This window comes from Notechis scutatus, chromosome 8, assembly GCF_049901735.1.
Source record: "Notechis scutatus isolate UNSWTSFEM ecotype Mainland chromosome 8, rNotScu1.2, whole genome shotgun sequence".
Classification (NCBI taxonomy): Eukaryota; Metazoa; Chordata; class Lepidosauria; order Squamata; family Elapidae; genus Notechis; species Notechis scutatus.
The window spans coordinates 26548722-26575051 of NC_142016.1; the positions used below are offsets into that span (position 1 = coordinate 26548722).

At 50.7% G+C, this 26330-nt stretch overlaps 2 protein-coding genes across 3 annotated transcripts in view; one reads left to right on the forward strand and one right to left on the reverse strand.

Moving 5' to 3' along the window:
- Positions 1–26330, forward strand: part of CAPNS1 (calpain small subunit 1) — a 186504-nt gene that overhangs the window by 127451 nt on the left and 32723 nt on the right. The window lies entirely within an intron of this gene.
- TIMM50 (translocase of inner mitochondrial membrane 50) lies at positions 1547–26029 on the reverse strand. Its single transcript, XM_026690719.2, has 11 exons — positions 25752–26029; positions 24597–24738; positions 24042–24073; positions 14192–14213; positions 10244–10302; positions 9760–9879; positions 9302–9406; positions 7281–7379; positions 4389–4545; positions 3779–3885; positions 1547–2198 (listed from the first exon to the last, which is right to left on the reverse strand). The coding sequence occupies exons 1-11, from the start codon at positions 25995–25997 to the stop codon at positions 2097–2099; spliced, it is 1191 nt and encodes a 396-aa protein (XP_026546504.1). The 5' UTR covers positions 25998–26029; the 3' UTR covers positions 1547–2096.

Genomic DNA, 26330 nt, shown 5'->3' on the forward strand with positions numbered 1-26330 from the left:
TCTCCCTACCCCCCTCCTCCTCCTCCTCTTCCTGGAGTGGAGGGGAAGGGTGAGGTAACGTCAAAAGGTCCAGGAAGCGGAGCTATTATCCAGGCCAAACAGGAAGCAATGAGACAAGCCTTGGCAACCTTGGGATTTACTTGTTTACTTGGGGGCGGAGGGAGAAAGAGGAGGAAAAAGGAGGAGAAGGGGAAGGAGAAAAGGAGACGAAGAAAGGGGGGAGAGGAGAAAAAGGAGGACCCAATATATACAAACAGCCTCCCCACCTATAAATCTATTACCAACTCCCCCCCCCCCCTTATTTCCAGGGCCAAGAAACGTCTATCTAGCTGACACATCTGGGTGGCTTCCCAGCTCCATCTAACTTGCTCCTGGGCTCCTGCAAGACCCCTCCGTGGCCTCCTCATCCGTGGTCTCCTCCTAGCTGCCACAGCCCCGAAAACCCTTTCCTCCACAGGTCTTTGCCAGGGATGCCGTGGTGGTGCCCTGGTTTGGAGCCCCTGCTACGCCAGGGGGAGAAGCCCTAGAGGGGGTCCTCCCTCATTCCCTCCGCTGTCAACCAGCATCGTCCTCTGGTGGCTCCCGACAGCCGAAGGCTAGTTAAGACTTGTGGCATCTGGGGAGGGGAATTTGAGGCCTCCTCCTCCTCCTCCTGTCCTTCTGGGCCTGGCATGGCCTGATCAAGGGAAGAAACGAAGAGCTTGTCCGTCGGCCTGGCCGGAGCAGAGCAACCTAGCCTGGCAAGGTGGAAGCTAGCAAGAAGCTACCTTGACCGGTGTCCTTCCAGGTGTCTGCCCAACTGATGACGTTCCAAGCCGGTGTTTTTGCAAAGTTGGCAACTTTAAGGCAGGTAGACTTCAATTCCCAGGAGAGCCGGATGGGGAACTCTGGGAGTTGAAGTCCGCAAAGGGGCCACGTTTGGAGACACACACACACACACCCAACCGCTTCAGCGGGAGGGAAGAAATTGTCCCGAGATGGAAAAATGGTAAAAACTCGGCTGCAGCGTTTAGGCCTTGGAGGACGGAGCACCTTCGGGGGCCTGGCGGTCTCCCCCCCCCCACCCGGAGGGCATTCCAGCTGCTTTCCTTTCCTGTTTACAGCTGGCCTCCACTTCAAGACAAAGAGCTGCAGCTGGTTTTTCAGTGGGGGTGGGGGGGGGGACATTGAGGGTGGGGGGGAAGGGTGAGCAGATACAGGCGCTCAACTCACCGGGCAAGAAAATCCGGACGATGGGCCGACCCTGCCTGGCGCTCTTTGCCCTCCGGTCACTCAGAAACAAGGCCTGAGGGAGGTAAACCCCCCTCTCTTCTAGCAGGGATGGTGTTACCTGGTTGGGTGGGAAAATGTCTGCAAGAAAGCCACCGAGCCCAGAGAGCACCAAGGACCCCACAGTCGTTTTCTTCCTCCTCCTCCCCACAACCCCCCGCCTTCCTTCTAGCCCTGATGATGTTCCCTAGTTGGGTCATGAAACGCCTGCCAAGAAAACCACCCAGCGCAGAGAGCCCCGAGGGCCCCACAGAAGACTGACGTAGCTGAAGCATCGTTCTTACAAAGATGGCCATTTATTTGGAGTGCGCCCAGCATTCCTTTCCCTTCACCCCAACAGGCTGACCCACGGCACCGTCGGTCGCCCGATGGGAACATGATAACAAGGGGCGAGAGCCCTCCGGAGAGACCGTCCCTTCCTCTTCCTCCTCCTCCTCCTTCCCTGGCTGGAGTTTTTCTCTCCTTTTTGTTGCCGCTGCAGCCAGGCTGAGTCCCCGGGGATGGCGTGGCTGCCCGGCCCTCCTGGAGCCTGACCCGGAGCGGCCCCCTCCGCAGGGCTGGGGGACGGGCTCCCTTTCCCCCACCAAAGTCTTGGTCTCAAGAAATGAGGCGGCTGGCTGCTGGACGGGACCTCAGGGGGGGCAAGGAGGGCAGGTGGCAGCCCACCATCCGTGTCCGGGTTGGGCCGAAGTCTGGGCCCCTCCTGCTGCTGCAGCCTCCCCAAGAAGCCCCCCTCCCCCTCCCCAGCAGGCTGAGGGTCCGAGGGGCAGGAACGGCCGAGAGGTCCATTCGTGGATGGGGGCGGCTGGTCCTGAGGGGGTCCGGGGTCACTGCTGCTTGGAGCGAGGCCACAGCCGGCTGGCCAGGGAGCCCAGGAAGAGCTGCTGCTTCTTGTGCTGCGTCAGGTCGGAGAGGCGCTGCTGTTCCTCCTGGGGAAGGGCCACAGACACCGGCACGGCCGTCAGCCCCCCCCCTCCTCAGCCCACCCGGGCAGCCCCGTCCCCACCCAGAGGGGCCCAATCGGGCCACTTGAAGACCCACTGTGGACTTCCAAGAATTCCCCAGCCGGCACGATACAGGTCGACCTTGACTTAGCACCATTTAGTGACCGTCCAAAGTTACGACGGCACTGGAAAAAGGGCCTCATGGTTGTTTTTCAGTGTTAGGACTATTGCAGGGTCCCCGGGGCCAAAATTCAGACACTCGGCAACTGGCAGGTATTCATGATGGCTGCTACACTGTCTGCACTCCTGTTACTGTTAACCTTCTCATCATTCCTTATCGCCCTTCCCCTCCCTCTTGTGACGGTAGGACTGTAACTTGGTTGGTTGTATTCTTACTATTTATACTGACCGTTTCCTAGTATGGTTCGATTACTTATTTGTACCCTATGACTATTATTATTAAGTGTTGTACCTGGTGATTCTTGACTCTTGACGAATGTCTCTTTTCTTTTTATGTACACAGAGAGCATTTGCACCAAAGACATTCCTGGTGTGTCCAACCACACTTGGCCAATAAAGAATCCTATTCTATCTTCTATCTTCTATCTTCTATCTTCTATCTTCTATCTTCTATCTTCTATCTTCTATCTTCTATCTTCTATCTTCTATCTTCTATCTTCTATTCTATTCTATTCTATTCTATTCTATTCTATTCTATTCTATTCTATTCTATTCTATTCCATTCCATTCCTTCTATTCTATTCTATTCTATTCTATTCTATTCTATTCTATTCTATTCTATTCCATTCCATTCCTTCTATTCTATTCTATTCTATTCTATTCTATTCTATTCTATTCCATTCCATTCCATTCCATTCCTTCTATTCTATTCTATTCTATTCTATTCTATTCTATTCCATTCCATTCCATTCCATCTATCCTATCCTATCCTATTCCATTCCATATTTTATTTTATTTCATTTCTTTTTTTTATATCCTATCCTATCCTGTTCTATCCTATCCTATGTTCTATCCTATCCTATCCTATCCTATCCTATCCTATCCTATCCTATTCTATTCTAATTCCATTCCATTCCATATTTTATTTTATTATTTCTTTTTTTCCCTATCCTATCCTATGCTATCCTATCCCCATTTCTATTCTATACCGTCCTGGGGCCACATGGTCCCCCTTGGCGACCTTCTCAGCTGTCTTCCAACAAGCCGGTGGGGAAGCCAGATTCGCTTAATGACTGCAGGGATTCACTTAACAATAGTGGAAAAAAGGTCACGAGATGAGAAGCAACTCACTTAGCAACTGCCTTGGTTAGTGACATAAATATTGGGCGGAATTGTAGTTCCAGTAAAGGAGAACCTTGGTGGCTCAGGGCTGACATGAGGGCTCCTGGGTGGTCTCTGATCTGGCTTGTCCCCTAGTTTGGGCAATGAAACGTCTGCCAGGAAACGACCCCCCATGTCAGCCCTGAGCTACGGAGACCCCCTCATGAATTGTGGCTCTGGGTCAAGGACGGCCCGTGATTCCCCTCCCCGCTTCTCACTCTCACCTGCTCCAGCTGGGACTGCCTGCGTTTGAAAGCCTCCAGCGGATCTTCTTCCAAGGAATAGTTCTCCAGCACCGAGCGAACGTCTTCCACTCCGCTCAGGGCAATGGCTGCAGGCGAGAAGAACCACAGATGAGGCCCGGCCCGAAGACCGGGCAAAGCGATCAAGGCAACAGCCTGGCTTTCTTCCTCCAAGGGGACTCCCTTCAGCCTCTCTCCGTTACCACCCTCTGCCACCTGGCACCCGGGGGTCTCCAGGCCAAGGCCTGACCAGGCCAGGGCTCCAAGCTCCCCCTGGATCTCCCAGGGAAAAACAGCTGGGAGGGGATGGGCGAGGGTCTCCTCTGGCTCGTCTGCTGGCTTCCTGGAAACTCTGCTTGCTTTTTCAAAAAGAAGTTATCATAATACAAAATAGAAATAGGAATAAAGATAGGGAAATGGGGAAGGGGAAAAGGCGAGTGGGGGATAGAAGGCTAAAAATGTCCAGGTTTTTTTTCAGGGCAGTAAAATACAAAATAAAACCACCACCTCCCAACTTGACAAACGCTGTAACAACCAAGGGCATTAATCCATGAAACCCCCACGTCCGAAAGTCGTGCTCCCCCAGGCTCACTTTTGAGGAAGGCCGACAGGTCGAAGAGGGTGCGGTCGTCGGAGTTCCCGTCCCACTTCTTGAGGGCCAGGCCGTTGAAGGGCTGCAGGCGGAAGGCCTCCTTCTTGCAATCCACCACCACCACCTTGGACGGGTCCCTGTTCAGGCAGGAGATGTCCTGGGGGGAGCAAGGAGAGAGGCAGGTGGCACCTCTGACCGCTTATCATCCGTCCCTCCCTTCATCCAATGAATCAACCTTTATGCCTTCTCTGCCTGGCTGTCCATCCATCCATCCCTCCATCATCCATCCATCTCTCTCCATCCAATGAATCAACCTTTATGTCTTCTGTACATCTGTCTGTCTATCATCTATCCATCCATCCAATCAACATATCTATCTGTCTCTCTCTGCTGTCCATCCATCCACCCACCAACTTTAAGATGAGTGGACTTCAACTCCCAGAATTACCCATCCAGCAAAACTGATGGATCTCTCTCTCTCTCATATATCTATCTATATCTTTACTTTTAAAACCGCCCATCACCTTCAACTCTGGGTGCTGTACAGATAAAATATCAAAGCCTAAACAGGCAATACACAATGGAAGGATAAATTAACATGAGCGGGAAAATTAACTCAAAGGCGGGGAGGGGGGAGCTTTGAGGGTGCTAGCCAGCCCCTAAGTGGCCGTGGGCTCTCCGGGGCTCCTCCAGCCCTTTCGCAAAAGTCCAGCAAAGAAGGGGAGCCGGAGGAGAGGGCATGTGCTTCCCCCTCCTCCCATGTGGCCCAAGGGCATTCGGCCTGCGAGGGTTCCTGGCAGGGAAATTCCCACATCCTTCCACCGTTTTTTTTCCTCCTGCCTCCTTTCAAAGGACAATTCGGAGAAATTCTGTACAGTATTTTTCAGGCTGAGGGCTCCTGGTTGATGCAAGGCTGTATTGCGACGGAGGTTCTTTGGACCGGATGCAGCCGTTGTGTTAAAACGACCATTTCCTAGTAATGAACCGGGATAAGTCAATACCGCTCAAATGATCCATTTCATCGGAAAAGGGCTACGGCACGAGCTTCAGAAGAAATCATGAAAACGGCCACCATGGCTCAGCTTTTAAAGCAACGATGCCTATTTTTTCATGCACCAAATATTCCAAAGTCCCAGGTCCTTGGAAAAATTAAAAATGAACTCCGGATTCCTCACCGTGACAAGTAGCTGGAAGTTAGTCATTAAGTAGTTCAATCAACTAGTTTTCTGTAGAGTTTTTTCCCCCCTCCTTTTCATTTGCTTTGGTTGCCTTGATGGATTAGAACAGACCTGCCTCTTCAACAAATCACTCCAACTTCCAAATCTTTATTCTCAGTACAAAGACAAAGCAATCTGAAGGAACTGGGCAGCAGAAACCTGACCCCCCACCCACCCAGGCCCAGTGAAAAATGCCTTCTTTCAAGCTATGTTTAGTTGTCTGGCCGGCATGGCTTTTGTATTATTTATTGTTTGATCATAAAAGATAAAATGCAAAACTGAAAAACAAACAAACAAAAAGAAAATGAAACAAAAGCACGCATTCAACATTCACCACAACAAAAAAGGGGGAAAAAATAGTGTACCAAAAAAAGAGAGAGAGAAAAGTGACCTAATAAATTTAACATTTAATATGTAGGATCCACTCTGGCTGGGAGAAGAGGAGAGGGGAGGGGAGGGGTAAAAAGCTTGGCTGGCTTGTTCCAAGAATCCCCCCCCCAAAAGATCCCTGAGCATTTGGGCTCAAGTGAGTCCTGTCTCTTGTCTCCATCTTGAATGCAACCACCCAAAAGTGCTTCTCCCAGGAAGAGAAACCCCCCTGCTATGCTTACTTTGGGGGGAGAATCCAAACAATTAAGATAGGGAGGCCCCCTGCAGCAGCAGATGGGAGGTGACGGGGAGGGGGGAGGCAGACAGAAGGCAGCTTTGCCCCCAGTCCCGGGGAGCCCAGCTAAGCCCTCCCCCTCCCTCTATTGTGGAGGGGCAGCCGGCCCAGGGGACTCGCCTGCCTGGTGGAGCACGTGGCCAAGGCAGCTGCTCCCTCATCCAGAGAGGCAACAGGCAGCCCGAGGCTGCGGGAAAAGGCATTCTGGGATGCCGAGGGGGGGTCCACGGCAGGGGGAGAAGTCCGGGGTCCTCAGGGAGGTTCGGGGTCCTGGACTCCTTTCTGGGAGGTAGTGAATCCTCCTCGCTGGGTGACTTAGATGGCCAATTCTAGCCCCGGTTTGGTATGCAAGACAACTGGGTGATTCTGGATTCCAGTCCCCTCTCAGCCCAGCCCAGCCCAGCCCAGCCCACCTCACAGGGTTATTATCGTGGCAAAATAGGAGCACGACACTGTGCTGGGCATGTTCGCTGCTTTATTTGTAAATGTAATAAACGTGGGATACAAATAAAATAAATAAATAAAATAAAATAAAACCAATTCTCGGGGGTGCTAATACACAACTACTTGCATCCCTGTGTATTATCCTCACACTGCAAGACAAAGCCACCTTGTGATTCACTTGAGGATTGTGGCAAGAAAGATTGTAAAAACGGGGCAAAAACTCGCACAATGCCTGTCTAGCTTAGCAATAGGAATTTTGGCTCCGTTGTGGTCGAGGACTACCTGTGCCCTGATAAATCTGGAGAATGTGCAGCCCATTGTAGCAGAACAGCCAAAACCAGAATTACCAGCCCAGAAGTAAAACCCATTAAAAACAGCAAAAGGCCAAGAAACGGGAACAGCAGTTGAGCTCTGCGTGTCCTTCTTTCCCAGGTATAAGCTTCTTTTCAAGGTGCGCATTTGGCCACCTCAGGTGGGACTCTAAAGCCCCCTACAAGGGATCCCTGGGGCCCCTCCCACACGGGGCCCCTCCCAGCGGGCCCCAGCCCGCCCGTGCTGCAGCCCTACCTTCACATGATGCCCGTCCATATAGCGCGTGGCGTCTCGGAAGAGCCGATAGGAGATGAAGCCGTGGGGATCCACGCTGTCGATGAGGGGGAAAGCTGTCTGGGAGAGGAGAGAGAAGGCCGAAGGAAATGACCAGCCCAGAAGGATCCTAAAAGGACTTTCAAAGAGGATGCCCAGGTGTGTCAGGAGCGACATCGGCTCGGATCGAAGGACGTTAAAAGTGGCCTGACTCAAACCCCCCCCCCCCCCCCCCCCGGGGCCCCCCCGCTAAGTAAGGGAGGCGGCCTCAGGCGCGCTTCTCAGGAACTAGGTTTACCAATCCGGGCCCTCTGCCAGGAAGTCCAGGCAGTTCAAAGGAATATTATGCTTTCCACGGGAATCTGAACTACGGACGGTCAAAGCAAATTGGCGGCAGATAAGAGTCAGCGCAAGTCACGGGGGGCTGGAGTTACATTACCTTGTGGGCACGAAGAGATTCGAGACTGATGACACGTTTGATCCCTCCCTCCCTCCCTCGGGCTCAGCCTGGTCACCTCCTACAGGTGGTCCTCAACTTACAACCGTTCATTTAGTGACTGTTCAAAGTTACAACAGAATTGAAAAAAGTGACTTCTGACCATTTTTCACACAATGATCGTTGCCAGCATCCCCGGGGTTATTTGATCAAAATTTGGACCCTTGGCAACTGATTCGTATTTATGACGGTCGCAGTGTCCCCTTGGGGTCACGTGATCCCCTTTTGCGACCTTCTGATAAGCAAAGACAACGGGGAAGCCAGGCTCACTTAACAATCATGTTCCTAACTTGACAATTAGCGATTCACTGAACAACGGTGACCAGAAAGGTCCTAAAACGGGGCACAATTCACTTAATGAAGCTTTCGCTCAGCAACAGAAATGTTGGGGCTCAATTGTAGTCGTTAAGTCGAGGACTACCTACATTCTTAGAACATCTAAGATATTCTTTGACTATATAACGTATTCTTAGGTTATTCAGAACATCGAAGACATTCTCTTGACTACGTCCCTTTTCTTGAGGGGTTAACCAGGCCCTTAAGCAAGGGGCTGTTGTGAATTGTGACGCTGGGCCGGCCCTTTTTGGAGCCGCAGCTCTGGATTTGACCTAGCTGGATCCCGTGGGTTAACTAAGCGCCTTTTCCCTGAGAGGTCCCTGACCTTCGGGGTGAAGACTTGGGTGCTGCTTTCTCCCCAAGGACAGGCCCACTCAATTAGCACAGCAAGGGTTCGGGTTCAATAGGCTGCAAGGTTCAGGGAGGGGGCCATTCATATTCAAATCAGCCGCGGCACGCTCCCTGGGAGAGACCCCACTGCCGCCACCCACTCAAGCGTGAGAAAGGAGGAGAAAGGAGGAGCGTGGAAGGGAAGAGAGGGCCAAGGCACAGGCTAACCAGCCGGGCTAACCTGCCCCTCCTCTCCCTCTCCCTCTCCCTCTCTCTCTCTCTCTCTCTCTCTCTCTCTCTCTCTCTCGATGGCCTGGCATGGTCTAAGGTTATATCCCCTGCGGTCACCCTGCATCTGTGTGGCCAGCGTGGACATTGGACACGAGGTCCAGGCTGGCCTGAAACTAGCTGGATCACCCTTCCCTTCCTCTGCAGGAACATTCATGTCCGTTTTCCCCAGCCGGGCACAAATCTCAGCTCAGCGATGGCTGGAACAGTGTTTGCTGGCCCAGCAGCGGCCAAAACTATAGGGAGTTTTAGCTAAAGGGCAACTTTAAGACTTGGGGACTTCAACTCCCAGAATCCCCCAGGCAACCAGGATTCTGGGAGTTTGAAGTCCACAAGTCTTAAAGTTGCCACAGTTGGAGGCTCCTGAGCTAAAAGAATCTATTCAGGGCTTAACTTAAAAAATAAATAATGGATTTTAATTTCAATAAAAGCGGACAAGTTCATTCTGCATACTCAAAGCCTCTTTAAAATGGGGGAGAAAAGAGGAGCCAAGCACTCTGCAAAGTCCCAAACCACTTTGCCAACTGGCAGGGCCCCTCCCTGGAGCACTCACCATGCCCGTTTCCGAGGTGAAAATGACGATTTCGTAGAGAGGAGCCAACTGCTGGAAGAGGTTGTCGATGCCCGGCCTTTTTTTAAAGCGCCAGCCGGTCACTAACTGAGGACAGGAGAGAGAGAGAGAAGAGAGATCTTGAGAGAGAGCCAATGCCCGCTAGGCAGAAAGGACAATTATCACCTAACCCCCTGCAGATATTCTGGTACTTTTCTTGCAGATGTTTTATTATCGAACTAGGTAAAATCAGACCGCTCCCTTGTAAACCCTGATGATGTTACCTAGTTGGGTCATGAAACGTCTGCAAGAAAAGCACCAAGCTCAGAGAGCGCCAAGGACCCCACACCACTCAAACGGTTGGTAGGTGGGGCAGGGTGGCAACCAAGTGCCCGGTTGTGCCCCCTGGCTCTGAGGGGAACACGCTGCCCCCATCCCCAATTCCTGGAAAGGATACAGACCGACCATTCAGGGTGCAGCAGGACATCGGTGAGTTCGATGACCAGGGTGTAAGGCGGCTGGTAATACGGTTCCTTCAAGGGATCCGGCAGCAACTTAGGGCTGGTGGGCTCCATGATCATCTGGAAAAAGAAACCGAGGCCCTCAGATGAGGCCAAGATGCAGAACGGGGTTGTCAGGGGGGGAGGAGAAAGAGCGGGAGGGAGGGATGCTCTGTTTTTATCCCTGGTTTGGATCAATGGGGGAATTTACCTGGATTGAGTAGGAGACCAGGACGCTTTAAAGCCAGCTAGGATATAAGCTCAATTTGGTGTAGTTTTTCATTTGGGAGAATTGTGAAAAGAATTCTTAAAACAGCGTTAACCAATGGTGGCCATTTTAAGACCTGTGGACTTCAACTCCCAGAATTCCACAAGTCTTAAAGTGGCCGAGTTTCAACACTCCTGTTCCAAAGCCTCCCTAAAATAGATGAACTCGGGCACTCACCTGGCTATAATCTTTGAAATACTTGTATGACCTTCGCAGCTGTTGAAGGATCACCACATCTGTAAGCCAAAGGGAAGAAAGCACATTGCAGAACCAGGGGAAGCATCTCGCCCATTGCTGAGGGAACCCTGTTATTCTGCAGATTAGAAGTCTAAATATAACTCGACAAGCACCCAGTCCGATACGTCTTTCGCTCCTGGGTGCTGGCATGTATAACGAGAACCGGTTCCGATCCTGATTCAGAGGCCCATGAACTGCACTTCAGGCTACATTTAAATGCCCTCAGAAACCAGCAGTACAACTTCTACTTTTTAAGCAGGTATTTTCTACTTCTACTTTTTAAGCAGGTATTTTCCTGGGCAGGCAATGAGGGAACCGCTGCATTACTTCAAACCCTCCGGCTTCATGCCTGGATGCCTCCGCTGGAATAAAAACACAGGTGGTCCTAGACTTACAACCGTTCATTTAGTGGCTGTTTCAAGTTACCAGGGCGCTAAAAAAAAATGTGACTTTTGACCAGGTCTCGCATTTAAGACCACTGCAGCCTCCCCGTGGTCATGTGATCAAAATTCCAGGGCTCGCCAGCCGATATGCATTGATGATGATTGTTGTGTCCCGGGGGGGTTGTGTGATCACCGCTTGTGGCCATCCCTGAGAAGCAAAGCCAAGGCGGGAAGCCGGATTCGTTTAAGGACTGTTCGGCCCACTTAAACTGCAGCGATTCGCTTAACAACCGTGGGGGAAAGGTTGTAAAATCCGGAGCGACTCGCTTATCAACGGCCTTGCTTAGCAAAGGAAGTAATGCTCCCAACTGGGTCGTCAACCGAGGAGTACCCGTCAGTCCCCAGAAGGAAGTGGGTGTGTGACTGTGAGCAAAGCTGCAGCTCCAACCTGGTTCCTTCTCCCGGCCTCTCCCCCCTCCCAACCATCTGATGTCGCTGGAACATATGTGGGGCTGCAGCGCTGCCCCCCGCCCGCCCCCCCCAAACCTACAAGGGATTCTCCGCGGGCCAGCTTGCTTAAGCAGAGGTCAGGCTGGGGAAGAAAGAGCGTGTGAGCCGGTCCGCAGCCTCCCCACCAGCCCTGTTAACTATCCCTCTGAGATTACAGCTTCCCCATTGGAGCCGCCAGGGTTATTCAAACAGAAGCTCTAAGTTAATCAATCAAAGGCAGGCCGGCTGAATGGGGTGTAATTTGGGGCGCATTGTTATGGTAATGGGAGCGGAGCAGCTGGGCCGCCACCAGGAGGAGGAGGAGGATTCGCCCCCCCCTGGAATCCCAGGAAGAGGCACCCCGTCGCCCCCCTCCCCAAATATTGAGCGGCAGCAGGCAGAAATGAGCTGGAAGGGACCTTGGGGGTCTCCTCGTCCGACCCTCTGCTCAAGCAGGAGCCCCTGTCCAGTCTCTTCTTGAACACCTGCCGTGTTGGAGCATCCACACTCTCTGGAGACAAGCCCCTTCCTCCCCTGGCTAATTCCTCCTCAGTTCCGGGCTCCTTCGTGAGTTCCTTCTGTTGTCCCTTGTCCTGCCCTCTGGGGCTTTGGGAAATAAGTTGGCCCCCCTCTTCTTTGGGGCAGCCCCTCATATCCTGGAACACGGCTATCACCTCAGGCTTCATGACTGGGGCTTTTAAAGAAGAGCCTGGACAGCAGCCTGTCTGAAATGGCCTGGGGTCATTCCTGCTTGAGCCTGGGGTCAGACTAGAAGACCTCCAAGGTCCCTTCCAGCTCTATTCTGACTAAATCGAACTCTTTCAGGAAAAGCTAAGTAAACTCTCCGCTTGGGTAAGGGATTCTTTCATTCTTCCCTCCAAGCCTCTATAAAGGAAACAATCCCGGAAGGGAAAGAGAGGAGAGAGGCCGCCAAGAGCAGCGTCACAAACAGTGAAACGAACCGGGGTTCCCCGCCAGGTGTGCAGGTTTTTTTCCACCAAGGAGGGGTGAGTTAGCTGAAAATCTGGAAGGAAGGGAAGGGGGGGAAGAAGGAGGAAATTTATGGTGGGGGCAACAATGAGGCTATGCCTTTTAATCTGTCAGCACATATGCCTGGGTGAAAGGAACCGGGAAAGGCGGACTTCTGCGCCTCCCCCAAAGAAGCTCCCCCGTCCGCCCCAGGACGGCCCTCCCCTCCCCACCCTGGTCCAAAGTGTTCCACCACAATCTGCTTTGGGGAAGCCGAGGCCAGGTCCCATCTGGCCCTCTGCGGCACATGGCGGCCCCTGCCTCCCCCTCCCTCCCTCCCTCCCTCCTCCTCTTCCTGAAGAACGAAGGCAGATCTCTGCGTGTCCCAGGATAATGCTGCAGGATCCAAACTGGGCCGGTCCCCAGTTCAGAGGTTTTGCCTTCTGAGCTTTTGGAAGTAGTTTCCGGGGTTCTGATAACCAACCCGGGTTGGATTCTTCCTTAAAATCTGCAGCAGGCACCATGTTTTGGGGGAAAGAGAAGTTGGCATTCTCCAACTTGGAGTTTGGAATTATGAAGAGCCATTCCCTTTCTACTCTTAATATAATGACATCCAGAAACAACGGATAGAAGCTTAACAAAGAGAGTTCTGATCTAGGAGGAGAAAATTCCACAGAAGAGAGAGAAAGAGAGAACAATTAAACAGGGGGACGACTTGCCTTCAGAAGCCGTGGGTGCCCCATCAAGAGTCGACTGGGCCACCATTTGACTGGGATGGAATCAAGCTCCTGCCTTGAGCAACCCCTGAGGTCCCTTCCAGCTCGACCATTCCACTGTTCCACTTATAAGACACTGCTCAGCTCCAACAACCCTGAAGACACCCAGGGAGAGTTGTGCCCTTTGGGATGGCTGGACGCCAAGGGCCAGAACTCTTATCTAAGGGGTCACCAGGTCAACCTGTTCAACAAAGCAGGGGTTTCCCAACCTGGCAGCTTTAGGATTTGTAGACCTCAACTCCCATGAAGTCGGGAGTGCCCCGTTTTAAAGCAAAGCGAAGGAGGATGCCTACAACCCTGCAGGTGGGGCTGTTCAGGCCAAGCAGTGGCAGGAATCTGCTGCAAAAGCAGAGACAATGCAACCTCGGAAGCAACCCAAAGATGTCAAGACCCCCAAACTGGCTTTCCCAGCTGCCTCTCTCGTCAGGGAGACATCTGGAATGCTCGTGACACGCTTTAGCCACCCTGGCGCCCTCCGAGGCCTTCATTCTTCCCCATTATCTGAGCACCAGGGAAGTTGGCCTCCAGCTATGTGCAAGGGCAGGGAGGAGGAGGAGGGGGGGAGGGGGGAAGACCCTAGATCAGCCCCCCCCCCAAACTTGGCAACTTTAAGACTTGTGGACTTCAACTCCCAGAATTCCTCCATAGCTTGGGGACCTCTGTCCTATATGGTCTGAGGAATGGAGCACTGGGAGGTCGGCTTCCTATCCTGCAAAGTCCTGCCCACCGCCTGCTTTCGAAAACAGGGCCTGCTGCCTTTTGGGGGGCAGGGGGGGAGGAAAGAAGCCCCCGCACTTGTGTGGCCTACGGCAAGGGGAAAGCGATGGTTCTGGTCATTTCTGCCCTCCGCTGCTGCATTCAAGGAATATTTGCTTTTTTTTTAAAAAAAAAGGGTGATTAAGAGCTGAGGGCACCAGGTCACAGCTGCGGGGGACCCTGCTTCTGGTTCAATGCGCTTAATCCCTCCACAGAGTGGCTTCTAGTGCAATTCAGCGGAGGCCGGACCCAACCGAGGGGCTTAAGGTAGTGAGGCGTATTGATTAGCTGAAAATAATTTCTCACTTTGCTCTTAAGAAACGCAGCCAGGATACTAAATTCCGCAACTGCAAATAATACGCAGTAAACATTCCAGTCGTGTTTGCCTTGGATGACGGGGGCGACTCCAGATTTACTTCTGCAATCTCTTCGCTCCCGTTCTTGACCCTCACATCAGCCTGTTGACCAGAGCCCATCCAGGAAATTTCCAAAAAACCCAGGTCTTGTCTACTTACCGTTATCAAATTCATCAGGAATCTGGGGTGGAAAAAAAGAGAGAAAAAACAATTATGTCTGTGGAGATTCTCAATCCTCCAGGTCATAGTTGTCCCAAAGGTGCTTTTGAGAGAAAACAGTGTGTTTATTTTGATTCCAAGGGTAGACTTCATATCCCAAAATGGGGGCTGGGAGGGGGGAACAACGGACACACAGCAACACACGTCTACCTGTTTCTTTGTATCCCACCCCTATTTTTACAAATAACTCAAGGAGGTGAATAATACTCTTTCCTCCTCCTCTTTTCCCCACCATAACAACCCTGGCAGGTGGGTTGAGCTGAAAGGGGAAATGGCCAGGTTACCCAGCTGGCTTCCATGACTAAGGTGGGACTAGAACTCCCAGCCACCTGGTGACTAGCCCAAAGTCACCTAGCTGGCTTTTGTAGCTAAGTCAGGACTAGAACTCCCCATCTCCTGATAACTGGCCCAACATCACCAAGGTAGCTTTCATGCCTAAGACTGGACTAGAACTCCCCGCCTCCTGCTTTCCAGCCTGATGCCTTCACCCCTGAACCAAGCCGGCCTTTTCCAGCCAACGCCTCCAGATGTGCTCAGATTTAATGGCCTGAATTACTCACAGCCCTCAGCGCTCGGTTGGCCAAGACTGGGCTGCGGTACTCAGGGCTGAGTGAGGCAGGCCAGTAGCTGCTACGGTTTGTTTTCTTCCTTTCGTGTTTAGTTCAGACTGGTCAGGCAAGCAGGTCAGCGGAAGACCGGCCAGGTCAAAACAGAGGGCAGGAAGGAAGAGGGGACGGGGAAGGACATGGTTAATTCGGGGGTAGTTTTATTCCCAGTGCCTTTCCAGAAGCAGGAACAATAATAGAAAAGAAAAGAAAAGAAACCCAGGATATGATGGAGACGCAGCACTGAGTAGGTAGAGGAAAACAATGCCTGGTGTAACACAGGAATTTGCAACCAGAAAGATCATCTCTTGCTTTGTTTGTTCTCCAGGACTCTTTGAAAATAGAGGAATGTGTGAATGCATAAAACACAGATGCACCATAACGTGTGGAAATAAAGCTTCACGGCAGAGAGAGCCAAGCCTGGCCACTTTTAAGACTTGTGGACTTCAACTGCATAGCTGGCTGGGGAATTCTGGGAGTTGAAGTCCACACAGTCCCTTCCTCCCGTTTTCCTGCAGATGCTATACGGCTAGTCCTCGACTTAGAACAGTTCATTTAGTGACGGTTCAAAGACACAACGGCCCTGAAAAAAAGTGACTCGTGACCGTTTCCCACACTTCGGACCATCGCAACATCCCTGCGGCCACGTGATTGAAATTCGGACGCTTGGCAAAGTGACTCGTATTTATGACGGTTGCAGCGTCCCAGGGTCACCTGATCCTCTTTTGCGACTTTCTGACCAGCAAAGTTGACGGGGAAGCCAGGTTCACTTAACAACTGCAGTGATTCACTTAGTAACCGTGGTAAGAAAGGTTGCAGAAAGGGGCAAAATTTCACTTAGCAACAGAAATCTGGGGCTCTGTTGTGGTTGTAAGTCGAGAACCACCTGTACTGAATGCTCTGGGGAAAAAGAAATCGTTTGTCCAGGTTGAGTTCCTACGTAAGGCAGGTGAGCAGCCCCTCCAAGAGACCCGCTGCTGAGCAAGAGGAGGGGGCCTGGGGCAGCTTCACAATCCGCCAAAGGGACGACAAGGACTTTGTGGGTGAGCAGAATCCTTCCCGGATGCCCACGCAAGCTGTGCTGGGGAAGGAAGGAGGAGGAGGACACGTTCGTTCGGTCAGAGCAAGCAGCCTCAGCCATCTTCTTCCAGAAGTCAGCAACCCCTTTTGCACTGTTTTTTTTTAAAAAAATACTTGTGGGTGTTTGCACAAGCAACGAGTTTTGGTGCACCAGCCAAATGGCCTTCACACCTCCGAACTGGGCGGTTGTGGCAAAGGAGTAGGAAGCAGCCCTTCTGTGTTCCCAGCCAGCATGTGGAGCCCTCAGCGCTAGACCCTCCAGAGTCAAAGCACCTTTTGAAGGGTCATGCTCTATCTAGGAGCCTCCTTCGATACACTGCACCAACTTCAATAGCCTTGAGACGAACCCTAACGGAAACGAACCAAGGAGAGAAGCAGCCTGGAATTAAGGAGAAACTGCCTAACAGGAAGAACTATGAACCAGTGGAACAGCTGGCCACCAGAAGTTGTGGGTGCTTCATCACTGGAGGTTTTTAAGAAGAGACCGGACAGCCACTTGACTGAAATGATATAGGCTCTCCTGCTTGAGCAGAGGGCTGGACTAGAAGACCTCCAAGGTCCCTTCCAGCTCTATTCTATTTGATATCACTTCTTTTTCCTAGCCTGCCTTAAACTGCAAGCTGATTTTGTGTTCAGATTAAAAGTTAAGGCTAAGAAGAAGAGCCGCTCATGAATTCCTGTCTCAAATCCCCAAAGGTTCAAAAGCTGCCGAAACAGAGGGACTCTGGATTTCTTACCACCAGAGCCTAAATGGTTAATGGCACCTGCACGGCCAGCAACCCAATCACAGTCACCAAACAATATACAACTAAAAATGGCAAAATGAAAGCACGCAAGCCACAGCCACCATAATAAACGGATGATGTCATTCCATTCTTCCCAGGCCGCCCCAAACAATTCAACTTTCAAAAGGCTTACGGAAAGGCAGGAGCAGGGAGCCAATCTTGTTTTTGCAAGGTGGGCGTTGGTGGGTGTGATCCCACTGTAGGGGGACCCCTTCTGAGGATCAGCACCTGCACAACTCAGCCCCAACAGAGTGGGGGACCAAACGCAGGGCTCACCCACCTTGGCAAGTTTAAGACTTATGGACTTCAACTCACAGCTGTGCTGTGCTGGCTGGGGAATTCTGGGAGTTGAAGTCCTCCGTGCTTAAAGTTGCCACGGTGGGAGACCCCTGCCCAGGAGGAATGAACAAGTGGGGGAGCAGGAAGAAGAGATACAAGATTTTTTTTTAAAAAAAAAAATGGGCAGCCCTTTTTATCACAGGCCTGGATCCCCCGTTTCTCTTACTGATTTCAAACACCACAAAGGTCTTCCACATTCTCACCCTACCCACAACGACGGCTTTATTTCCTTTACTATCTTACAACCGAGCGTGGCACAATTTGATTCCGATTCCAAGGAGGCGAGAACCAAAAAGGGGAAAAAGACAACGGAGAGGTGGCCGGTTTGTTAAGCAGCACCGTGCAAGTATGAATTTAATCTGCCCGCAGCCAACTCGGATGGCGCTGCATTTCAGGTTTTCAAAGTCTGTTATCTTAGGGTCAAAATAATCCAGCTCTAATATCATGAAATAAGGCTGAACCAGCTCTCTCCCCAGAGCCCAGGAGGACTCGCTGGCCAACGCAGCCTTTCAACCCTGCCTGTTTTTGAAAGCACCAGCTGTTTGAGCCCCAAAGAATCACCCATACAAAGTGACAATAGGTCTTAATAGATCTTAAAACAACAATGGTCTCCACACACACACACACACACACACACACACACACACACACCCCATCTGATCGTGCATGAGTGCATGAATACAGAGCCATCCTACCAGGACAGCAAGAAGTTTATTCTTTTCAGCTACAGGTGCAGAAGGAAAGCAGCTGTTGGCTTAAACTGCAAAGCTCGGACCGGTTCTAAAATTCCTCCGTTTCAACCCCGGCAGGGCTCGGATCAATCCCACGGCGGCGGATACTTTTTACAAAAAGACAGGGCGATGGTTTTAATCATCTCAGGGTCTACCTTTCCAAATGCTCTGGACCGAAGGCCGCGTGAAACAGAGCTAATCCCTGGCTGAGGGACACACGCCAGCTCACAAGCCATTGTTCTGTTTTACTTCTTTGGCCTCGAAATTTGGGATTATGTAAAGTGAGGCGGAAGGAAGAGGCCAAGCCGAAGAGACTGTAAAATGCACCAGTGAGAACCCAGGGCCTGATCCGCTTTGTTCCAGGCAACGGAGCGTCAACTTGACAGGGCAGGAAACTGAGGCTGACAATGGAGAACAGGCTGTGTCCTGCCGCACAATGGCAGCTGCCTGGGGGTCTCAGCCCCTCCCACCCTCCTTAACCAAATCCAACCACCGCTGCCAGATTTACCCAACTGACTGTGTCAAGTGTTGGATTCATCTGCAAACTTGTTAACCGGAGGAAATGCGGAGTTGCTACGGGGATGCCGTCTCGAGGGAAACAGGGCACTCGATTGGGCCAGAATGTAAGATTCCCGATTTCTCTGCTGGTCTAAAGCCAGAGAGACTCGCAAAAGAACATGTGGGGATTCCTCGACTTACAACCCTTTGTTTTGGCACTGAAAAAAGGGGACTTGGGACCGTTTTTCACACTGGTGACCGTGGCAGCGTCCCCGTGGCCACGTGATCCGGAATGCAGGATCAGTGCAGGGACTCTGGATCACAGCCAGCAAGGAATTCCATCCAGCCGAGAAGTATTTCCACAGGAAAAAATGCCCCTCTTCCCTGCAAATACTTCGCCCTGGAAGGAACGGCACTGTCTGTCCCCACTGCCCTCCCAACCAGCACGCAGAGCCCAACTGGACAAGATGGCCTTCCCATCTAGGGATAGGTGGGTTGGGAAGCCCAGAGAGGCCGGGTTGAATTAAGGAGTGGAGGCAGCCAAGTGCAAGGTGAAGATCCCTGGCAAATCGGCTTTCACCTCGAGGGAATGTAATTCTCTGCTTTCTACCAACATTTCAGCCAGCATTTTGAAGCTCAACGGCACCACCTGGAGAGTTGGGACACCTACACGCCTTAAGCGTTGCAGTCCTCCAGAGACCCCTATCTGGTAAACGGAACCGGCACTTGAACCCAGGGGTTTCTAAGAGGGCGAGAAAAGGTTTCCCTGTGATTGCTGCTAAGTCACGTTCAACTCTTTGCAAACTATGGATCGCAGGCCCCCCCCTGCCCTCCCCGCCTCCCGGAGTTTGCCTCAACCGTTCACGCTCGATGCTTCAGTGGACCCTTCTCTAGCCCTCTCCTCCTCCTCCTCTGCCTTCCCCCGCTTCTCATTTTGCTCCCCTCTTTCCCAATATCAGGGCCTTTTCTAAGGAGTCCTCTCTTCTCATTCGGTGGCCAAAGTATTTGAGCTTCAGGATCTGTCCTTCCAAAGGGCAGTCAGGGTTGATTTCTTTTAGGATTGACGGATTGGATCTCTTTGCATCCAAGGGACCCTCAAGAATTTCCTCTAACCCTCAAGAGAGGACCTGAGGTTCCAAAACGCCAGCCCCAAAGGAAAGAAAGGGTCAGGAAGACTAAAGTCCCTACGCAAAACAATATCAAGGAGTTCTCCTAAAAGGTCCAAGAGGCAACGAGGATAACCACGAAGCAGAAGGCTCTTCCGGATTTTGCCAACTGTGATCTCTTTCCCAGGGTGGCTCACTTACCCTACCCTAAGCACAGCTTTTCAAAAGTTGCCAACATTTTGTTTCCAGGACTGAGGCTGGAAGATCAATGCAAATGGGAAGAGTGAGAAAGGAAATTTGTAATAAAAAAAGATCAAGAGGCGGATCCACACTTCTCAGGACACGGAAGCCAAAGGAAAGTGTGGGAAAGAAAGAAACAAAAGAAAGATCAAAACCCCAGCCTCTTTTACAGCCACTTAGGCCGAGATGGGCCTAGGCGGGACGAGTCCCCTTGAGCCCAGGCCATGCCATGCGACTTGCAGGAAGCTGTGAAGTGTGCCAGCCGGGGCCTTCAGACCAGGCACATTTGCCCTCACGCCTCACTGTGGCCATTCGCATGAATGCGACAGGCAGCCTGAAAAGGGGTCATTAGCAAAACCAAAGGGGTCTTACTATGGCCCCAGAGCAGGACGGGAAGGGGCAGGCAGGGAGAGGCACAGAGCCACTTCAAAGCAAGGGCCATTTGCAAGGACCCTAGACATCCTGTCCCTTGGCTTTCCCCCCAGAAGAGGGGCTCAGGTTTGAGACACACTTATATCCATCCAACTTGCACTATTTGAGATAGCCCACCATGGAAGAGAATATTCTACATCCTCTTCTATAAGAGAGAAACGTATGTAAGTTCTTTACTTACTCTAGCCAACACGGTAGAGTAATTATTTCTCATATTAATAGGATAATTTCAGGGGGATTGAGCTGTCTTACCATATATCTCCTAATTATCCAAGGCATAATGATGACACAGAAGCTGAAAAGTAGAGATTTCACAAGGAAGAGTTATGACACAGTTCTCCCTTCTTAAAACTTGATTTTTAAAGGATGGGGAGGGGAGAAGAAAGTCCACTTAAAAACCAAACATTTGTGACTATACATTGGTCATGGGATGGGCCACCACAACATGAGGGTAGTTAAGGCACTAGGCTAGAAAGTAGGAGGAAGTAAGATCTTGTGCCTTAGCCAAGAAAGCTGGCTGGGTGACTTTGGGCCAATCACCAGGTGATGGTGAGTTCTAGTCCACCTTAGGTTGGGTGACTTTGGGCCAATCACCATGTGATGGTGAGTTCGAGTCCTGCCTTAGCCATGAAAGCTGGCTGGGTGACTCCAGGCCAGCCTTTCACTCTCAGGCCAACTCACCTCACAATCTTGTTGTGGTGGGGAAAATATTTTTTGTCAAAATAATAGAGGCAAAGCCAAATGAGCAAATAAAATTGCCTGCATTCAAGGGGAAAGAGCCAAGACTGGGGCCCTGTGCTCCAACCTGCTTCCTTCCCACAGAGACTTCTCGGACAGTTGCCAATTGTGCCGGAATTGTGCTTGTGAGTGCAAACACCCCCAAGCAGATGGCATGCACCGGCCATAAGCTGACCCAAAGCCCATAACGGTGAGAAGAAACCAAGGCCCAATAGGAGCATGAAAGGAACGTGTTCAGGTTTTGATGACTGATGGAGGGCTGGGGGAGAAGGGTCATTCACCCAGGGTGGTTTAAGAAGCCTCCCTTCCTCTGGGATAGTGCAGTACGATGTCCTCACCTCCGAGGATAATTCAGGTTGTTTACAACAAGGTGAAGAAAGGCAGCTTCCAACATCAAAGCCGCCTGTATAGAGAAAGGCAATCAGGAAATCAGGGCCTTAAAAGAGGTGTTGGGGAAAGTGGGTGGGTGTATTTTAAGTCTGCCATTCAAAATGCCTCAGGGATGTGTAAGGCCACTGGCAATTCACACCTTGTTTTCCTCAAGGGCACTTGGGACTTGTGCTGCTTCAAAAGGATCCTCCCTCATCCGCGTGGCTTGCAATTCACAGGAAGAAGGGCACTGGGGAGCATCTCTTTAGGAATCAACAATTAAAAAATGACCCCTGTAAGATAAGTGTGCTGGCTGCAGAATCCAGATGCTGCCACAACAGACCAAGTTTAGAAAGTGCTAACTTGGGGAAATAGAGAAGGCAGATCACAAATTTAAAATGTAGAAACCCTATAAAACTGCAGAAACCGCCTGCATTTCAACAATAAATACCTTTTATAACAAAAACGAGGCTTGCAGATTTAGGCTGCAATGTTTTGTATGGAATTGTTGCTGAGGGGGTGGGGAGGAAACAGACATTTATGCACACATGCTGAATTCTAGTGTGGTTTTTTGTGTGTGTATTTCAATAATGTCGATAATAAACTGGACTGGGTCAGGTGAAAGATGGAAAGGATAACGAATACAAAAAAACCTCCCTTCCTTCTGTATTGATGCCAGGATCAGACCATAAACCAAGCTACAGAGTCACTAATGATCTAAGATTTTGTTAGATTAAAAAAATAATTGAATAATGCAGAATGTACAAACTTACTACAATTTTTTAGCTCAGCCCTTTTCATCTATAGTGCTGAACAAAAGGCTAAGGGTATTATTTCCCTGAAATTCACCAATGAAGGAACAAGCCCCACATCTGGACAAAATGTTTGAAGCCTGAAAAAAACTTTCCCAACCAAATACAGCCTCATTAGCAAATGTGTAGAGCTCCTTTGACGAGCCGCTCCCCCTCCCTCCGCCCCGTGACAACAGGTACATCAAGCACCCATCAGCCAGGATCCCTTTCACACATCCCTGGCAACATGTGCCTGCTGTAATCAGGACCACAAAACATCTGTGGGAACTTGGCTTCAGACTTTTCCCCATGGCCTGTCCTAGGCTGAGGGCTGAGTCATTGTGTCACAGGAAATCGCCACCCAAATATTGTCTCGGTGGCACAAAAGGGATTTGGGAAACTGGCCTGGATTACATTCTGTACTCAGGGAAAGGGAAACGTTTTTCCCTGTTCCAAGTTATGACTGGCTATTCTGCAAGTTGCACATACTTTGTTCGGAGTTGGGATGAGGAGAAACAGAGCATCCATAGAGATATTTTGTAAAAGGAGTCATGAGTATTTGCTAGTGGGGGGGGAGTAAAAATCACAAAAACGAGGAACAAATCATAAGACACTGTTCAGGAAAGCATAAGAAAAGCAGTTTGGTCTGCTGGTTAAGGCACCAGGCTACGAAGCAGGAGAGTGTAAGTTCTAGTCCCGCTTTGAGTATGAAAGCCAGCTGAGGGACTTTGGGCCTGCCACTCTCTCAGCCCAACCCACCTCACAGGGTTGTTGTGATGAGGAAAATAGGAGGAGCAAGGTATATTGGATACGTCCACTACCTTCAGTTATTTGCAAAAATAATAAAGGTGGGATTCAAACAAACAAAACAAAAATAAGAGAATACCAGTAGCCATTTTTCTCTTATGACAACGTATTAAGCAAAGAAAAGCAAATTATAAGTAGTCCTCAACTTACAAACACAACACTAGGACCAGAATTTCCAGTACTAAACAAGACATTGAGTCAGGTCCAATTTTAAGATCTTTTTTTTTTTGCCATTGTTACGCAAATCACAGTGTTTGCTAAGTGAATCAACACAGTTGTTAAACAAATCTGGCTTCCCCCATTGACTCTGCTAGTTGGAAGCTGGCTGGGAAAGTTGCAAATGCTGATCACATGATGCCCCCCAAAAGGACAGTGCAACCATTGTAAATACATGCTGGTTGACAGGTGCTTGAATCTTGATGATGCCACCATGTGGATGCTGCAGCAGTTATTCCTGCCTGTCAGTCACTTTTTTCAGTGCCATTGTAACTTTGTATGGTTGCTAAACAAATGGTTTTAAGTCAACAACTACCTGTAACAAAACTGGAACATTGCAAACCTGCCATTAAGAAGGTCACCACTCACACAACCTCCTCCTTTCTTTTTGCAACTGTGAAGTCCTGCTAGGACTGCTGAGGGGGCAGATTTGAGGCCGGGAGTTTGAGCTGGTTATTTTTGGAGCTCAGCAATTCCTGCCACCTCACTGCACAAGGCCAGAGCTAGAATGCTGGATGTCAACATGGAATAAATAGGTTCGAGTCTAATCAAGGTCTCCTGGTGAACTTGAAAAACTTCCATTCCCAGTCTAAGTGGCCTTTCAGGGCTGCTACCATCTAAAGGACCAACCACCACAATGAAAAAGCAGGTGATTGCTATTTTGGAAGCTTGCGCGCAAAGGAGTTTTGCTCCACAGCAGGGGTGTCCAACCTTGGCAACTTTAAGATTTGTGGACTTCAAGTTCCAGAATTCCCCAGCCAGTGCATGGGGTCCACAAGTCTTAGAAGTTGCCAAGACTGGACATCTCTGCTCTATAGGGATATATAATCCTTGCAATGCTAGCATTCAACACATTTCATCGCTTGCTTTTCCTAGTCAATTTTTACAGACAATAAATTTATTTGGAGCTCAAATTAAACTCTTCTGTGCTTCTGATAAAACAGGTACAACAACTGACTTTAGACTGTCCAGCATCTTTTGAACACTGAACGACCCCTAGTGGCAGCCACCTAGTTAACAAGAAAACTTCTTTTAGATAATAAAGCATCCTACCTTCACACCATTTTCATCCACTGAATTACGACCTGTCGGAAAGAGAGGGTGAGTGAGTGAGTGAAAGAATGAGAAATGTTTGTCAACAATGAGAAATAGGGAGCCATTTAATAGCCTGGGGAGACGTACATATGAATCTTGAGGACCTCATCTCATCACACTTCCTACCAACAATGGAACTAGGTTTAGGATAAAGAAATAAAACTAAACACAATTCTTTCCATCAATCAATCTTCCAGGCTGACCAAAGAATCACTAATGCCAACAAAGAGGACATAGCCAGTATCTTAAAGACCTGAAGTAACCATTTTGGCAATAAACTATTCAACCCTTCACCTTCAGAGCACTGTCATGTATAGTTTGATTTCAAACAGAAACCCCCATCAACACAAACACTGTACCTGGAAGATATTATCCAGAGACCTGGCCCCAGGGTACAACTGCAACAATTCAGATTGATCATAAACCAAAGAAGGGAGTTTCGATATGATGCACTGACCGGTGCTGATTTTAACTTGGGCGTCCCGTGAATTCACAGGCCGAAAGGTGACTTACCAAAGATGTAGATAATTGCTACGCCATTGCCAGCTCCGAGAAGGCCTACTATCTGCAGCAGTCTCTTTGTATAGGTGGGGTTCTGCTTTTTTGTCTTTTCTTGTTGTTCATCAGAGCCTTTCCCATCTTCTTCTCCTGTTGACTGGAGAGAGAGAGAGAGAGAGAGAGAGAGAGAAAAGCCTGAATGGAGGTAGGGCACAATTGCAGAAACCATATGCTGGTAGTCCTCCACTTAGGACCATAATTGAACCCAACATTTCCAGTGGTGAGACAGTTGTTAAGTGATTTTTGCCTCATTTTACACTCTTTCTTGTCAACATTAAGTGAATCCCCACAGCTGTTTAGTAACACAGTTGATAAGTGAATCTGGCTCCCCAATTAACTTTGCTTGTCAGACGGCCGCAGCAAAAGGGGATCCCGTGATTTCATGACCACTGCAACCATCCTAAGTATGAGCCAGTTGCCAAACAACCGAATTTTGATCACGTGACCACCGTTTCTTCACACTAACGGCCACACTGCAACGGTCGTAAGCGTAAAAAACAGCCATGTCCTTTTTTTTGCACTGGAGGCTCAGCCAATCTCATTGTATGCATGTTGTATTCCGACAATAAAGGTTTGAATTTGGAGTTGTAAAGTGAATCCGGCTTCCCCATTGACTTTGCTTGTCAGAAGTCACCAAAGGTGGCTTCTTGATGACTCAGGGACACTGCGACCGTCGTAAATATGAGTCAGTTCATTAGTGACTGGATTTTGATCACGTGACTATGAGGATGCGGCAAGGGTCGCAAGTGGGAAAAGGGCCACGAATCAGGGTTTTTTTCCACTTCCACTGTGGCTTTGGATGGTCAGTAAGCGAATGGTCGTAAGTAGAGGACTACCTGCATTTTTGAATGACAGGACGCCCACCTCAGGACTTCCACTCTGATGCTCACTGAAGGCCCGTCTCTGAGCTCGCCCTGAAAGGCGGGTGGGCGTCTGGGCTGCCGCTTCTGGCTTGGCTTAACCTACGACTTACACTCCGAGCTTCCAGTAGGCGAGGCCCGGGACCCCAACCCCTGGAGCCCGACCCTTGCAGAGGCCTCCGTGATGGCCGCCCAACCGCCACGGGAGGGTGGCGGTGGCCCCCGACGGCCTGGCCTGGCCGGCCCTCACCTTCTGCTGCTGCTGCTGCTGCTGGGCGACCTCCCTCAGGACGGCTCCGGTCAGCCCCGGCCCCGCCGCCTTCGCCTGAGGAGGGACCCCCGGAGGAGCCCCCGAGCTCCACGTCCGCCCCGACAGCGCCCAGGCGCCGCCCCGCTTCCAGCGCCGGCACCCGCCGCCGCCGCCCCGCAACGCCCGCAGCCCGCCCGTCAGAGCCGCCTCAGACAGAACACGAGCGGCAGCCACCACCGCGGCCATCTTTGCTCGGGGACGCCCCTCGCGCCTGCGCCGGCCCTTGGCCAATCAGGAGCGAGGAGGCGGGGGGGGGGGCGTCGAGCGCGTGCCGTGGCTGGGGAAAACTGAGGCGACCAATCAAGAAAGCGAAAAGTGGCCACTTGCCGCCCCCCTCCCCGCCGTAGCCGGACTGCCCGCCCTTCGTCCAATAACAGAAGCGGGATTTGTCACGGTACCCAATCCGCCAGCCAGCTCCACGCCTCCCAGGTTTCTCCGACCAATCGTGCCTCAAAGGGGGCGTGAGACCAAAGCTTTTTATTAAAATAAACCGCCGCAGTTCCCATTGGCTAGAAAGCG

Excerpts from the sequence above, each read along its gene's own strand:
- TIMM50 (XM_026690719.2), bottom strand. The coding sequence starts at position 25,997 with ATGGCCGCGGTGGTGGCTGCCGCTCGTGTTCTGTCTGAGGCGGCTCTG. Across the intron at positions 24,739-25,751 it reads AGCAGCAGCAGCAGCAGAAG|TCAACAGGAGAAGAAGATGG; the intron begins GTGAGGGCCGGC and ends CTCTCTCTCCAG. Across the intron at positions 9,880-10,243 it reads ATTTCAAAGATTATAGCCAG|ATGATCATGGAGCCCACCAG; the intron begins GTGAGTGCCCGA and ends TTCTTTTTCCAG.